General features: G+C 49.3%; 1 protein-coding gene across 2 annotated transcripts; it reads right to left on the bottom strand.

Moving 5' to 3' along the window:
* Nucleotides 1–76: 76 nt before the first annotated feature.
* RGS4 (regulator of G protein signaling 4) lies at nucleotides 77–7294 on the bottom strand. 2 transcript variants are annotated; one of them, XM_076339855.1, is made up of 5 exons: nucleotides 7188–7294; nucleotides 4492–4596; nucleotides 3466–3527; nucleotides 2540–2706; nucleotides 77–2008 (listed from the first exon to the last, which is right to left on the bottom strand). In XM_076339855.1, exons 1-5 carry the CDS (start codon nucleotides 7229–7231, stop codon nucleotides 1757–1759), a joined length of 630 nt encoding a protein of 209 aa, XP_076195970.1. In that variant the 5' UTR covers nucleotides 7232–7294; the 3' UTR covers nucleotides 77–1756. The 2 variants fall into 2 exon arrangements, with proteins under 2 accessions (XP_076195970.1, XP_076195971.1); XM_076339856.1 differs by lacking the exon at nucleotides 2540–2706 and having other exon boundaries at nucleotides 1872–2008.
* Between the last annotated feature and the right edge of the window lie 8841 nt (nucleotides 7295–16135).

The raw sequence follows: 16135 nt of genomic DNA on the forward strand, positions 1-16135 counted from the left end.
TTTAGAGTAACCCTGGCCAATGAATTGCATCTCTGTGCATTTTCTTTGGTTCACACAATGGCGTTTTAGAAGGGACTAATGCAAACATTTTTATTTAGAATGTATTCATCATTATTTAAATATCAATACAGTTTTTGCAATAGTTATCAAGAGTTCCCAGTACCAGGGGAAAAGAAAACATAGCCACATGCTTGGCTATGTTCAGAGCTTTAGCAAGCCTCTCCATCTCTTAGCTGAACATGCAGGGGTGGTATGTGTCAGTACAATCTAATAAATACAAAATAAAGCAAATGTCAAAAGAGGTGTTTCTCTGTGGGCCTGGACATGCCTACTGGAGAACCATGGCCACCTCCTGCCATGTCAAAACCCCGGTGTGAGAACTGTTATCTGGACTGGAATGCAGAGCGAGGAATACATGGTTGTCAGAGCAGCAATATCCAACTAAGGAGAGACCAAGGGTTGGGGGAGAGCGTCGACGACAGCCACTGGACTGCTCAGAGCAGGCGGTCCCAGCTGCTGGCTGGCGATACCCGGTACTGCAGCCCAAGACAGCAAGCCCTGCATCTATTCCTTGTACCTCCAACTGCAGGTCAGTGTCAGTCCCAAAGCCCGCAACGAAGGCGATGTCTAACCACAGTGATTAAAAAGTAAGCTGCCTTCTGGCAAAGCCCAGGAGCAGTAATGAGACTGACACATTCCTCCTACCATCTTCAGGAAAAAACTGAGTCATGCTACTACTGAATTATAAACTCACATAAATAACATTTTTTTTTTTTAAAAAGACATTTTCAAGTACTCCCAGGCAGGGTCTTTCCTCCCCAGCTGTTGTGTTGTGGTCCTATTCCATCACAAACTGCTCCGTACAAGCCAGGGCAGGCAAACCTGAATTCAGATGGCACTCCCAGAGTTAGTAATATACACCTGCCAGTCTGGGAGAGAAGGAACATGTTTCTGTTCGGCTCAGCTACAGTATTTAACCTGGGAGCATGAAGGACACAGTTAATAATATATGAAATAACGAACCTCCCCCAAAATAATAGCTCTGTACAGCCCTAGGAAAGATCCTTGGCCAGCATAAACCAGATGCTACAGAGGGAGAAGCGGCCAGAGGGGAGAGCTTCCATGCGATTGTAGCTGTGGTGATCGAGGGAGGCTGTTTTTCTGAAAGTTTTGGTCTCCCTTCAAGAAAGAGTAGGAGCTCTTCCTATGTCTGATGACTATAATGCAGCACAGCCTGAGTTCTGAGCAAATAATACTGAAAGCCTAGACATTTGGGAGCTATATAGACAGCTAAGGACCACAGCAAGCCCTTTTCATCTGAGCTTTTGCCGATTAGAAAGGGGAGATCACAGTCCCCAACGCTTCCCCTGGCTTCCTCTTTTCCCTGCTCCTTGCTAGGTGTCACACTGCAACATTGCAAGTCTGGTCCCTTGGTGGGTAGCGCTGGGTCTGAGCACGTGCTCCCCCACCACCCTCCTGGGCTTGCAGGGCTCGCCAGAAACGCAGCGGGCACGCAATGATTGCACCCAGCTTTCATGTCAGACACAGACTCCAGGGCTCCTTCACTGATGGAGTCAGAGGAGGGTTTGCTACACAAACTGAGCCTGGCTTGGGTTACAAATGCTGGCTGTTGCATGACATGGGATACAACTGGGACATTAGCTATTGGAGACAGCTCTGTTGCTTCATGCCAATGAATGCTATTGCTGCCATATATTCTTGCAAGAGCCCAACCCACCCCTGCCTTGCTGCAGGTTCAGGCACACTGAGAGATGATGTTAGAGTTGCAGTCTAAGGTGTGAGTGTGGCTTCTTTTGCAGTTTTCGGGCCCACAGCCAGCACCAGGTGGGCTGATCAAGTCCAGGTAGTAGGGGGACTTGAGGAAACGGCGGTAAGAATCCTTTTCCATGAGGGTGAATATTTTTCTCTGAGCCTCATCAAAGCAGGACAGTGTAGGCTCCAGCATATTGTGGCACGTTTTCTCCCGTGTGCACGAATCCAGGTTCACCTGTGGGCCAAAGGGACAGTGTAAGCAGAATCTGTCCCAGAAGTGGCTAGCATAGGTAAAGGAAAATCCAAGCATCCCTTCACCAAACATGTTTAAGCTGTCCTTGATGGGCAGTGGTCTGAAATGGCCGTTGGACACCCTGCAGCCTTGGCAGAATCTGTGCAGCTGGATACCAATGCATCTCTGCTGCCAGACAAACTGTCAGGGGAGACTAACACATATCCCTCTGGGATGCAGCCAGCTAGGAAACTCGAACAACTGCACGGGAGCAGCTGGAACACTGGGAATCATAGTCCGCTCGGGCTTCTCCCATTTGAGTGTGCTCATGGGATGGCCACGTGGTTGTAACTAAACCCACTTTCTCTCTATCCAAGTTTAATATGAAAGCAATAAAAATGACACCATTTGCTTGTTAACTAACAGAGAAGCAGCAACTCTTACGAAACTACCAGATCTCCACTTCCCTGTGCTGCTGGCCTTGTTCGGGATTTAGGATGACACCTTTGCTCAAGAAATGTTCCGTGCACATACCTCTTTTGTTGCCTGCACCGAGATGAACTCGTCATAGATCTTTCTGGCCTTGGGGCTGAGCTTGGCTGGCGACTTGGTTTTCTTGTAGTCCTCACAGCTGACCCAGAACTCGATGTTTTCCTCACTGTACTCAGATTTGAGAAAAGCACGGAAAGCAGCCAGTCCTCCTACAGATTGTTTAGAGGAAAACCAGATCAGGTAAGAGTGTTGGTTCCTGGATAGTCATACCCATGAACCACAGCAAACAGCAATTCTGCGTTCTCCTTCCCAGAGCTGAATGAGCAGCTGCCTTGGGGATGGCTGCCTGCCTCCACGGCAGTCGCTCGTGCATGCCGAGGGAGGCTGGAATTCAGACAGGCCCCATGGGGATGTCACACGTGGGTCCTCAGCTGCCTGCTCCCCCACTGTGACCTTCAGTGGCTCAGCCAGGAGAACACAAGCAAATTGTGTGTTCCCAGGAGGCCCCAAGGAGACAGCCAACACACGCCGCAGAGTCTCAGGCCATGGGAACCACATGAAGAAAACATCAAGGACATCAGTGTAGCCCGGAACCAACAGGAAGACAAAGTCTCCCATGGGCTCAGCTGCAAACAGTTTCTCCACTTCTTGGTTCTTGTTTAACCCACTGTTAACTGTGTGCTGCAGTCTTGCCCTCCCCTTGCACAGGGCTAAACCAGTTGCCTTCACAAAAGGGACAGCTCAGCAGTAGGTCAAAGCCCCACTTATGATACATTGGGACTGTCCCTTGGATCTGACCAAGAGCACCCTTCACCACCCCTCCCAAAGGCCTGCGTGGCCAAAGGAGCTACTGTGTGCTGCTAAGAGACATAAGATAATGTACCATGCCCCCTCCAGGGACTGCTCAGCACACACACTTCGCAGGCAGCACCCTCAACATCTCCAACAGAAGGGCCCTCTTTACTTACTGTCATGATGGATCAAGTTTTCCAAAGAGTCTGCCCACTTTCTGACTTCCTCTTGGCTAACCCTAAAAGGAGACAAAGGGAGAAACACAGAGAAGATTGAAGGGGAGTACAGAAAGGACAAATTTTTTTTTTTGCTCAGCACCATTAGAAAATCTCTTTCCCTGATTGTTGTAAGACCATACATGAGAGACCAAGAAGGAAATGTCTGCTTGCTTTACAGAGACCCCCGGGGACCCCAGATCTAATCTACAGAAATTCTGGTTTGCAATCCCCCATCACCAGCCATGGACTGGAAAGGAATTTTCCTGGAAAAATTGTTGGGGACTTTGTGTTTATTTTGTGACTGGCTGCATCTCTTGATGGGGTACGGACCTGGGATCACTCTTACAGGTCATATCAGTGAACTCCAAAGGGCTGATTTCTTTAACCTGTCAGGGGAACAGTAGCGATACAGAAGAGAGAGGAACATGGGAACTGGGAACACATCCTGCATTCATTCCCCCTACCATACCAGAACATCCTAGGGCTCATCTATTCCAGGAGCATATCTTGGCCTTTGGAGTCCTCCTTGGAAAGGACACCATCTACTTGCACCTCAGTGAGAGCAGTGATACCCTGACAGACTGCGCTCTCTGTTTTCTGTGCCAATTCCTCTGTGCAGCTGTGTGGACCATTGCACAAATCCAATTCAAATTGCGAGTGATGCCGATTCTGCAATGTGTCAAGTCGCACTGGGTCTTGTGATGGCATTATTCCCCTGCACAGGAGACTGCACAAGTCTTTCCACGTGCACATGCATATTGAATCGCAGAAGAGTTGGCAGAAAGGGACCTCTAGTTCAACCTTCTTCATGGAAAGGGACTATCAATACCTGAGGACTATTGCCACACTAGATTCAAACACACAGGTGTTCAGGAGGTACTGGGAAGCAGCAGCAGAAACACTAATGAAGTTCAGCTCAGTGAAGGAGTAAACAACATGTTGCAGCCAGCCTGGGCTTAACTACATGGCAGCATCTGCTTTTACCTCTGGCTTGAAGATATTTTCTCCTTCTTGCCCTGGGAAGAGCTGTAGTCACAAGAGTCTGACTTCTGCAGCAAGAAGCCCAGACGATGCTTCATGTCTTTGGCACTGAAAGAAACAATTCAAGAATGAGATGAAGATAATGCGTTACAACTCTCTCTGCAGCTTCCTCACCCTCAATAAGCTCCTTCAGCATTACTCAGTGACACAAATGCAGGTCACCGCTAGTGACTCCAGTGCTGACTTTCCACTCCTCGCATAATGCATATTTCTGTTGCTAGACAAATACAACACAGTCAAAGGAGTAATTTTTCATGTTCAACAGCACCATTTTCTTGCTGAGAAGTTCATCAGCCTGGAGGCAGGGCTGGCAAAGGTGGAGAAGCTACTGTTTTCCTACTGTTTGTTTACAGTTAAAATATTGTGATAGAAAGGCATCACCGTGCTGTAAATGTGTCACTTCTCCCTAAACTGATTTGCCCAGCCACCAGTGTCCAGTTCTTACACACTTACTAATCCCTTCCTGCAGCCCTTGCCATCTCCCCACCTCATCACCCAGCTACAGGAACAGCAGGGCTGTGCCAGGCCACCCCACCAAGCAGCTGCCCGTGACACGGAGGGAAGGGAGGAAGCGAAGGGCTAAGAGCAGGACCGTGGGGCGAGATCAGGGGAAGCCAGGAACTTCATACAACCAGCCTACGCTGACTGCAAGCTACTCCCTTGCTCCCTGGCAAGCTCCTATGAGGATGCATGCTCAATTTTGTTCTGCTTTCCAGCTTGCTCAGGACAACCATTGCCTGACAGCAGCATCTAGATATGCAGCTGGTATTGACCTCAGCATCTCTCTGGACTTCCTTCCAGTTTAAGAATGAGGCGGGGGGCGCGGGTAAATCAGTCTTGCTTGCTCAGGGGTGCAAGCCCTGGCCTGCTGCACGGTGCAATGATAGCATAAGCAGGAAATTCTTCTCCTGCTCCTCAGATCAGAGCCTGGAAAAGAGTAAGAGGTTGTGCTCCAAGGTCAGGTAGCTGCTCAGCCTCCCAGCACTGCTCTTTGTTCCAGCTATAGCACCCTGCCAGTGGTCCCGGCCATATCTTATCTCACTGCTTGCTTGTGCTCATAAATGTTTCCTTAACAACTCCAGCACTAGGGTGAGAGCAAAGGAAACTCATAGCTTCTTCAGAACAGGGTATGCGTGACCAGGGCCAACATCCTGGCCCTGCCCAGGCAGACATCAGGTACTCTGCGCTGCCAGACTCGGGCTGCCTCGCGCTGCCATGCTACCTGTCCCCAGAAGAAGGAGACCGCTCAGGTCTGCAGGAAGGCGGCAGCAGGAGGAAACAAGACATTGCTGCTTGCAGTGAGTCCCGCAGCTTTCTGGGAGAGAGGGATTTTCTTGGGAATCCTGGACAGAGGTGGTTAAAAGATGTGAACTTTTTTTTTCTTTGCACTTTTTCAACTGTTCCTTTTTTTTTTTTCCCCTGCCAAATGTTTCTGAAAACTGAGGGGGGGGGGGGGGGGGGCAGGGAGGGCATCAATACTTTTTCCTCACATTTTCAGCACTTGTTTTCAAATCCACCATAAGCAGGGAGCTTTTTCTCCCAGATGGGAGCAGGCTAAGTCTCAGTTTGCACTTTCCCAACTCTCTCCCATTGCACAGCCACTGGGAAGCAGCCTCAGGAGCACTCCTGCGGGCATGAGCTGCCAGAAAGGTAGCGCTGCGCCACCAGAGACCCATGCAAGTTTGCATGAGCTGGATGAGCAGGGAGTTTTGTGTGGCCGGTGCCATTCTGGGGACCTGGGCCACCCTGCTGGGGGTCTCCAGGCCCCATAGCACCTGAAAGGGAGTAACACCCCTCCAGGAGGGCTCATGGCCACTTTACAGGCACAGAGACCCCCTCACGCTGGGCTGTGGGACAGACCATGCCACCGAGGGCATGCTTGGGGGTGCACAGGCTCTGCTCTGCCAGCACTGGGATGCCTGGCCGGTACCACACACCGGGATGCAGCCAGATCCTGCACCCATGGCAGGGGTACAGCTCAGCCCATCCTCATCGGCACCGCACAAGGGAAGTACAGCCAGCCCCACACCGGCCCCATAGCGCTGTGCACCGGGGGCACAGCCTGACCTGATCCCTCACCATCAGTACACACCCAGGGGTTACAGGCTGACCCCGCACCGGCTGGTGCCGCATCCAGATCTGTGGTGCCCTGGGCTGGCTCACATCCCCGCCCTGCCCGCTGGCAGCTGGGTCTCTGGTCCTGCCAGGCTGGGTTTCTGCATTTGGGATGCATTTTGGGGAATGACGCTCAATTATTTTGTTATGCCGTCTGCCTATCCCCCCTCAAAAAAATCAAGAAAAAAAAAATTCAGCAGGGAAAGAGGATTCAAAGGAGAAAAGGGGTGCAAAGCTTGCGGCAGAAGCAGATGACAAGAGTATCAAAATATAGTAATGCTAAAAGCTGCTTGTTTTGCTGATGGGAAGGATGGGTTTAGAGCTCCCACAGCTCCGTACAAAACCTTTATGCAATTCTGCTTCTGACTAACAGAAAAAAAAGCCTGTAAGCAATCATTTGTATCTTATCTTACAAAAGAATCAGAGCCGAATCTGCCACTTCTGCTTCAGACACGAAGCACAATACATCAGCGTTATCTCCAGACTAACAAGACCATTGAGAGATGCTCAGAAATAAACAGTACCTTTTTAAGCAAGTGGCTGGCAGTGCAGCAAGTCCCTTGCACATCTTGCTCCTGAGGTTCGTTCTGTATTCCAGGAAAAACAACAACGCAGGAGGCAGCAGGGGCTGCGTGCGGGTCCTTCGCCGTCTGCAGAATTCAGTCTCGTCTCTGAGCCAGCTGCGCTGCCTTGGCTCTCTTTTATAGCCTAGCCCAGACAGCCCAGCAGCACTTGGTGACCCAGTCAGGAGTCAGCACAGCAGCAGCACCCGTCCCCTTTTTGCCCACCCAAGAGGAAGAGGGTGACGTATAAGCCAAGACAAAGGAGTGAGTGGGATTGAAAACCTTACCAGAAATGAAGCTTGGTGTCTGGCTGCAGAGGTGGATTCTTTTAAAAGGGTGGAAAAAGCTTCAGGGGCTTTCCTCTATTGCAAAAGGTGGAACGGTGCAGGTAAAAGCTGGAGGAGATTTTCAGAGGGGCACAGACAGTAAAAAGGGTCAGAGAATCAATTCTGAGAAGTGAGATGAGCTTTGCTGGTTCCTCTGTTCATTTTCCCCTTCTATTTAAAGCAACCTGGGGAAAACAAGGGACACGAATTTTAAACACAAAAGGTTCCCGTAATCCCAACAAATGCAGAAACCAGAGCTCTAAGGAAAGAAGAATGTAAATTCACCAGGGAACTACCCAGACAGATGAGATGGTCCTGTTTTATTCTAGAGGCATGTGGATATATGCCTTTGACGAGGCTGAAAAAAAGCTCTGAGGGACCTATCACTATTGGAATATAAAATGTGTGTGTCCCGGCACACACATATTTGGGGACAGCTCATGTACATGTGTAGGAAAAAGAAAGACAGGAGGTTGACAACGCGACTGCCTTAGGTATATGGGTATCACTGCAATACCTTACTTCTCCATTTGCATTTGCCCCTAGTCCCCGAGTCCCCAAGGGAAGATGATTAATTAAAACAATAGACATAACTGTGCCTGCCCGGAGGACTTTGTGGCAGCGTTGAGGCTACTCTGTGCTAAAGGATGAACCCATGAAACACCTGGCTGAGGGGCTGTTTGGTGGTGACTGCACTGCCTGGCTCTGCTGTAGTCCCAAAGGAGAGCTGAATGACTCCAGCTACACCACTTGTCCTCAGCCCTTGGAGGGGGCAGAAGGCAATTGCCCCTCTGGAGAGAGAGAATTGGCTGATATTTATTGAGTTGCAGCTCAGCACAGCCTGTACCATCGTTATAAAAGAGGGGAAAGCTTTGGGCAGACAGACATGCATATGGTCTGCTACACTTCAAGTCTTTCTCCTGCTGTGAAATAAAGAAGCTTCAGTTCAGCAGCAGGCTGTCTGCCCATGCTACCCACTGCTGCGCTCCCTCTCCCCAGAAACCTTTAAATACTTTGCCCACGACCTGCAGGAGTTGCAGGGTGAGCTTTTCCCTCCTGTGTCTTAAGAGCCTACAGCCAGCAGCACAGAAAATCCAAATCCCAGACTAGTTTACCAGCCTTGGCATACTGCATCCTCTCATATCATTAACTGTGCTGAAAGGCAATGCTCTAATTAACTTTAAAATGCTTTTGTACAAATGCGACTATCCTGTTGCCAAACCTGAGGCAACAGGCCTGCAAGTCCTGCACTGTTTGGACTAAAAATCAGCTCCAGCACAGGGCAGTGTAAAACTTTAACTGAGTGAATCCCCTTGTGTTTTTAGTGTTGGTGAGTTGACAGCGCTTGGGTGGATCTGTAGGAAGCGACTGAGCACTGGCAGAGTTGGTGCCAAAGCTCTCTGATGTCTTCTGTTTGGGGAGGGAAGAAGCCAAAGGGCAGAATACGGCCAACGGGAAAAAAAAAAATTAATTGCCAAATAATTAATTTAATTTTAATTTCAAACTTGTGCAATGTTACTGCTGTTCATGTGCAACTGCAGCACATTCATTCAAGAAATTCAAGAGCTCAGCTGGCCGACATGGTCAAGGTGTCTGCAAGCTCTAACCATTGCCGTAATCCTGGCAGCCAGAGCCTGACCTCGTGGCTCAGGAAGCTCCAAAAGGCTGCTTGCTAAGGCAGGGAACCTCTCTGCAGAACACAGAAATTCTGCAGTTTCTCTGCAAATTGGCGTGTAACCAGATTTAGGAATGTCACACTTCTCTGTGGATTGTAAGCACGTTTGCTGTGTGGCTCTAATGACACTCAAATGCTGGTGTTGTCAACAACACATTATCTTTTGCATTCCCCAACTTCTGTGTGAGCAGGCTGTAATAAGAAATTTCTAACACTGCCATCACAACAGCCAGTCCAAAGGGCTTGCAATTAAGACCATCCTCCCTGGACTGGGTGTGCAGACTCCTAGAACTGCTGCAGCTGAAATTTCCCTTTTTCCAGTTCATTAACACAGACTGGTTCAGTCTGGCCCCCATGTGAGGAGTTTGGGTTTGCATACTGTTTCTCCTCTAAGCTGTGTTTCTCAGCTGTTGCAGTTTAATACTCTCTTAGCTGCTCCAGCTGGTCCCCAATCAAAAGTACCCCCTTCCATCTCTTACCCTTCATAGTCAGGCCTCTTCTCCCAGGGCACAGACTGTGCTGTTCTCAACACCAAAATCTCCTCCTCCCTGCCAGAAAGAAGCAGCAGCTCACACCACTTTTTACGCCTGTCACATCACCTCTGGCTTGCTTCACTTGTGGCATGGAGAAATCAGCAGTGAGAACGGGCTGGAGGGCACAAGGCTGGGGGTGGGGGCTCCCTGGCCAATACATCTCCTCTTGGCCGTGCGGTGCTTTGGAGGCACCCAGGGGCTCACAGGAGACAGCACAATAGTAAACGTCTGCGGTTCCCACTGTGGCATCCCTCGTCCCCCACCCACTCGTCCCTGCTGCATCTCCCGCCCTGCCTCCCCAGGCAGCTAGAGACAAGGCTATGAAACGGAGCTTTCCCTCCCGTCATCACTGCTAGGGAAAAACCTCACACACGTGTGCTCACCCACGTACACAAGTGCGTGTGGGATGTGTCCCTCGGTTCAGCTGCAGCCAAGCGGCAGCCTGTGGGAGGAGGAAGGGAGCATGGGGAATGCTGCTTCAGTGGTCATTGCCCAGAGCCAAGCTACTACAGGTTGTTGCCTTCCTGACAGCATGCGACTCTCCTGCCTCAGTCCCTTCCCATCTCAAGAGCAGTGTGCTGTGGGATGCACAAGCGCACAAGGAAGACGGCTGCTTTGCGTCACTGGAAATGGAGAAGGGCATGACATGGGACCTGTGAGGGTGTGCTGCTCGGCCAGAGCCCCTCCTGTCATGCTGCCTTCCCCAGTCCGCCTTGCAGAGACTAACAGTGGCCCACTCTTCCTCCTCTTCATGTCTCACAAAGCCAGCCAGGCACCTTGGGATTGGGCTAGCAAATCGCCTGGGTGCACAGGGGGACACTGGGGAGAGCATTGCCCATCTTTCTCATGGGCATCCCCATCCCAATACGTCAGGCCCCCGATCTGCTCTGCAGACAGCATTGGTGAGGAACTGGAGCAGCTCCCACACCCCTGAGCAGCACTAACTAGGGTAGCACTGGTCCCCAAGGCCCCAGGCTGCAGAAGCCCTGCGTGAGCAGCTGCCCTGGTGACACTTCTGCCCACGTGAGCGGCCCCGGTGTCGACCCCTGCTGTGGGGAGGGTGCCTGGAGCTGTGCTGAACTCCCTGATTTGCTTCTCCCACACACCAGCCCCAAGCACTCTTTGCACAAAATCCCTTCCAGTGCAACCTTCCACCATTGAGTTCTTTTCCAGTACACCTGTTAGTGGGTAAGATTTCCTTCCAGTAATGAGGGCTGCATCTTCTCCACATACATGTGTGCTTTGATTGAATTACAGCTAATGAGCTGGGAGCAGAATGCCCTGGAAGGACCATTTGGGTCTGAGTTTGGATGAATCAGCTCAGCGCATGCCTGTGCCTGACACTGCATGCAGCCACGTTTCCTGTCCCAGGGCACTGACTATGGCCTGACCTCTCTAAAATACACATGGAGAGCCCACACTTGTCCCCATAGGGTCCCCCAGCCAGCACTGAGATTCCCAGAAACGCTGTCCCACAGCATAGTCTGAAGATATCATTCTTTCCCATGTCTCTGCAACGCAGCGCCTGACTTCACGTGTGACCACAGCCATGGCCCTTGCAACCAGCCCCCAGAGGCAGCCTTTGGGGAGAGAGCATCTCTTCCCAAATTAGCCCTGACGAGAGGGGTGACTCACCATTCTGCCACACAGTTAATTCGTTAATTCGCTGCTCACACAGAAACCTTCTCAAGTGGATGTACCTCCAGGCTGACCCAGTCACCTTTGTGCTTCTCTTAGACGAGGCAAAGATGAACTTTTAAAGGCAAAGCAGCTTTGGTTTGTTGTCGTAGTTTCTTGCTGAGCCTGCTCCTCTCTGAAGTGATGCTCTATAAACGTTAGCACATTCATTCAGCACGTTCCTCAGCCCCAACTTCATACAATCCATACAACCAAATGTCCAACTCATACAATTTTCCCACGCTCTCAGGTGTTTTCTACTTATATGTGCACCTACAACATCAGTGGATTTTTGTCATTTCTAAGTGCTTGGAAGTTCTTAATAGTTTTGAGGGGTTTGGTTGGGTTTTTCTTTGCTTCAACCCTCAGTTTTTGGGCTGCCTACTTCTCCTGTTACTACCCAGAAGAAAATATTTCATCTTGTGTCAAAGGAAGAATTTTGTTCAACCCAAATGGACTTTTTTTCCCCTCCTCGTTTGGGTTTGCTAATGAAATAAGTGGGGTTTTTTTATCTGGCTATTGTTCTTGTTTGTGGGCATCAGACAACAGAAAGCTGTAATTTGCCTTCCAATTTCCTAAATCTCTGTCTCATCATCCATCTTAATTAACAGCCCCTTAAACATTTCCTCTTAATCACTAAGAAAGTTTTGAATAACACTGGACCACAAACCAAGCCAACATATGCCTGCTCACTGATGCTTTCCCAACATTAAAAACACTCTGAAATGTCTCATTTAGCCACTTTTAGTCCATTTAATATGGATTTTACAACATTTTAAGCCAAATATTGATAGCAAGTCATATTCATTTATAAATCTATTTCACCACCACAACTCCCTCATAAAAGCACTATTAAGCTCATTAGAAAAGGTCTATTTTTCCATTAAATCACGTCAGCTAGTATCAATTATATCACCACCTTTTTGAATGAGCCTGCTATTGTCCATACTAATAGTGCTCCTGCACTGATCAAAAGGTTAATAGCTCTGTGACTATATAGTTCACCCCCTCTTAGAGCATGGCTTTCTTCCAGTCTTCTTTTATTCCAAAATGTATGCGAAAGGACCACTCTTTGTCCTGAGAGCTCTTTAGCCTATTCCTCCAAGAATCTTAGTGCAAGCTAGCTGCACTTGGTTGATATAAAACTGTGTAGATCATGCCCAGGGCTGCACAGCCCACAGTTAGGGACACACTTGCTGGTCCTTTGCAAGGGACACCGAGCAGACGCTTGCACTGTGTCCCAGCTCGGCCTGCAGCTCCTCTGGAAGTCTCACAGTGCCAGACCCCAGGGCTGCCATTGCTTCTTCTGTCCCTGAAACGTGCCTGGGGGTGTGAAGCAGCTGGTTTGTCCTGCCTGTGTGCTGCCAGCCCCTCTTCAGCCCACACACCCTGGCTGAAGCACAGCACCCGAGAGCTGGGTGCTGCTCCTGCTGAGCAAAGGCGGCTCTAGTGAGACATGCACCACAGGCTGCTCACAGTGAACAATTTCACCCTTGACAGCAACCAGGTCTCAGTATTTTCACTCCATATTTTGACCTGATATAGCGTAACATTAATTTAGCTGCTCTTGATTTAAACACACAATGCTGCATTCCTTCATGTTCTTCTTCGCAAGCTGTTTGCACTTACTATTTGAAGCTTACTGGGAAATCCCCTGTTGAGACATGAGCTGTGATGGGCGATGGTGGGACAGCTCAGATTGACCTCTGTGGACCCATCACCGCATTAGCGTACAGTCAGTGGTTTGTGTACATCTCGCCTGGGGACCTCTCACTCGTGGGCCGATTGCTTTACCCGAATGTGCCTTAACGTACAGGGGAGGAGGAGGCACAAAGGGAGGCAGGAAGAGGGTTGATGCGTCAGAAATGAAGACGTCTATGTACAGTGTACAACTAAACCACTCCTCATGCCTTCTGCACCTTAGCAACCCAGCTGTGCAGTGACTTCCTTTCTACAGCTTTAAAAAGCCCAACTTTTTAATGTGATTGAGCTATCTTCTGCCTAGACAATTACTAAAGGATGTGAAGTTACAGGCTGCAAGGCTAAATCTTTCGTCGCTGCAGATCTAGTGAGATCTACTGTCTTAACCTCAGATGGACCTTTATTCCTTCCTTCCTTCCCTCTTATCTTTCCAGTGGCAGCTGAGCAGGATTAGAGCTGCCATGCCACAAGGGCCCATGCCAGGGAACAAAAGCTAGAGTTTTATTTAGAAGTGCAAAGCCCAGGGGACATTTTGTCAGTGGGGTCATGGCTCAGCATCCAAAGCAGTTGCTTACTGCTCTGGTCACAGTTTAGTTGTTTAATTCTCTAAGCCCGCTTACAAAAGGCAGCTTGGAAGCAGCAAACATCTGTCAATGTCTGTCTCAAGGGTATGCCAGTTATTTAAAAGGTGATGTCTGACAAGTCTGTGGATGGGTTTGCAGAGCATCATGACTGCAGGCTAAAGAAACACAAAAGCAAGGACAAGCACCTGCAGCAGAGAAACAGCATCCATTCAGAAGCACTGCGTGATGCCAGCCTGCTGCATGCGGTGGCTGAGTTGACTTGGGGTAGAAGTAAATGCTCTTGATGTGGCCTCAGCCTGAAGGGTTGCGGCCTTGCACCACACACACCTTGCACCACAATCTAAAAGGTGCCAGGTATTCAATGGATCAGTCAGCCCTGGTGTGCAGCTAGTTTAGAAATCACAAAAAGGAAGCAGCAAAATGAAACTGCACTGAAAACACTTGATCCTAGCCTGAATTTCCTTGGTCTTGGAGGTGAACTGGACAGAATGAAACTGCAAGTGGCAAACATCCAACGTAGCAAAAATGTGGAATTGCTACACTGGGAAAAAGTCACTTGCTGCAGAGGCTGACTGCATAGGAATGCATACAGTATATAATAGACATGCGAAGACTACTGGAAAACAGTCACTGCTTGGTGAGCTCTGTTTTGCCAAGACCTCTTGCTATTTAAAATTTATGTTGCAGCAGTGCTGAAAATCCAAGCAGACCTGAGCTTCACTGTACCACAGAGGAAAAAAAAAAAGCAGAGAAAGAGCTGTGAGCAAAATCTATGGCACATGGTACATGGCTGTGCCCTGCAGCTGATGCTAACAGCATCAGTGACAACATTTAATGCTTCATCATTTAGAATTTCTGCTTTTTCCAAAAAAGAAACAAATGCTCCATGTTGTTACATTTCATCCTTCTGAACTTCTCAGCAGGATGCACGTGGCTGAGATCTTACCGTCTCTTCTGAAACCGTGTTTGCCTGTCTTTCTGGTACTCTGGATGCAGGCTGGATGCTAAAGACTGCAATTACTGGCTCAGCAGGTGAGACTCCTGCAAGCTGCTATCCCAAGGCACATTTGTGCTTTGGTGTTTCAGCTAGAAATAAGTTTCAACACAGAAGGAAAATATATGGGTTTCTACATGTGTTTTGAATCAAGCCTCCAGTATCTGTAACTGGCTCATCTAACACAGGATCACTTGGATCACACAGGAATCTGACCAAGACCTATTGCAGCAATCCTTAAACTATCATCCACAGAGGACTTGTGGCCCAAGGACATAATCCAAAAATCAAAGGAGATGCTGCCTTGGATAATCTCAGAGATGGAGCCACAAAGGTACATTATGGACCTGGACTTTCTCAGATCAAGTATGTTCAGACCCAGAGTACTGTTTCTGATCACTGGAGAGACAAGCAAGCTCTAAAGACAAACATGGCTCTGAAAGGAGTTGTACTGTTCAGCATTATCATGGTATAAATTGACTGCCATCATGTACAAAGTGCTTTATAGTCCATAAGTACAGAGTGTTTATCTTATTTGTGCATTGTAGGAAATTGCAAGCCTCTAGTGAGGGCAATACTGACAAATTGTGTTTCCCTGTTTTGTGAAATAATGCTGTAGTCCCAGGCAGTCCAGCTAAACTTCACCCATAAAACCCTCACATGAGATTGCCACTCAGCCTAATTTCATGGGCTGTCCCACCCAGAAAGGATTGCCAGGCACAGAGCCTGGTTTGTTACAGAGAGCACTAGATGCCCATAAAACCATGCCCAATATCCCATCAGCCAGCAATCCTCCCTGGGCATTTTTTGTCCTCTCCTTCTGTCACCGAGATAGCCTCACACCACTCTGCATTCACCTCCACTCCATGAGACATGTTCTACCTCTTTGCCACCAGCAGACCCCAGCTGTATTCCTCCTTTGCCCCGTGAACACCAGCATCTTGGAGTGCCTGTGGAAGGAAGGCCAGGCTGAGGAATAGGATGGAGCCATGCTGGCCAGAAATGGGAAAGGCTGGGGTCATGAGAGCTGGAAAGGAGGAGAGCAGGAGGGGAAGAAGTGGTCAGTGACTGTCACTGCCAGTGCCCCCCCCGGGGGGGGGCAGGAAGCTATGTGAGGAGAAGCCCCAGAGATGAGCCATGGGAAGGAGGAAACACGTCCCATGGCATCTGGACAAGACAATCCTTGGGAACACAGTCCAGCAGCCAAGGGTCTCCAGGGAGACTCGGCTGTCTGGAGGGAGCACGTGCATGCATTGAGTGGCCTCGCTGCCCTGCAAGGGAGGTCACTGAGAGCTGAAACAAGTGCCCCGGTGCTTTGGGACAGTGTGGTAGGATCTCTAGGGGAGCTGTGCCAGGCACAGGCCTCCAGCATGACCCTTCTGCTCGGCAACATCCCTAACTGTCTTTATTGTTATCTTG

The sequence above is a fragment of the Aptenodytes patagonicus genome, chromosome 5, assembly GCF_965638725.1.
Source record: "Aptenodytes patagonicus chromosome 5, bAptPat1.pri.cur, whole genome shotgun sequence".
Classification (NCBI taxonomy): domain Eukaryota; kingdom Metazoa; phylum Chordata; class Aves; order Sphenisciformes; family Spheniscidae; genus Aptenodytes; species Aptenodytes patagonicus.

Excerpts from the sequence above, each read along its gene's own strand:
- RGS4 (XM_076339855.1), bottom strand. The coding sequence starts at position 7,231 with ATGTGCAAGGGACTTGCTGCACTGCCAGCCACTTGCTTAAAAAG. Across the intron at positions 4,597-7,187 it reads CCAGCCACTTGCTTAAAAAG|TGCCAAAGACATGAAGCATC; the intron begins GTACTGTTTATT and ends TGTTTCTTTCAG. Across the intron at positions 2,707-3,465 it reads AAACTTGATCCATCATGACA|GAGGACTGGCTGCTTTCCGT; the intron begins GTAAGTAAAGAG and ends AACAATCTGTAG.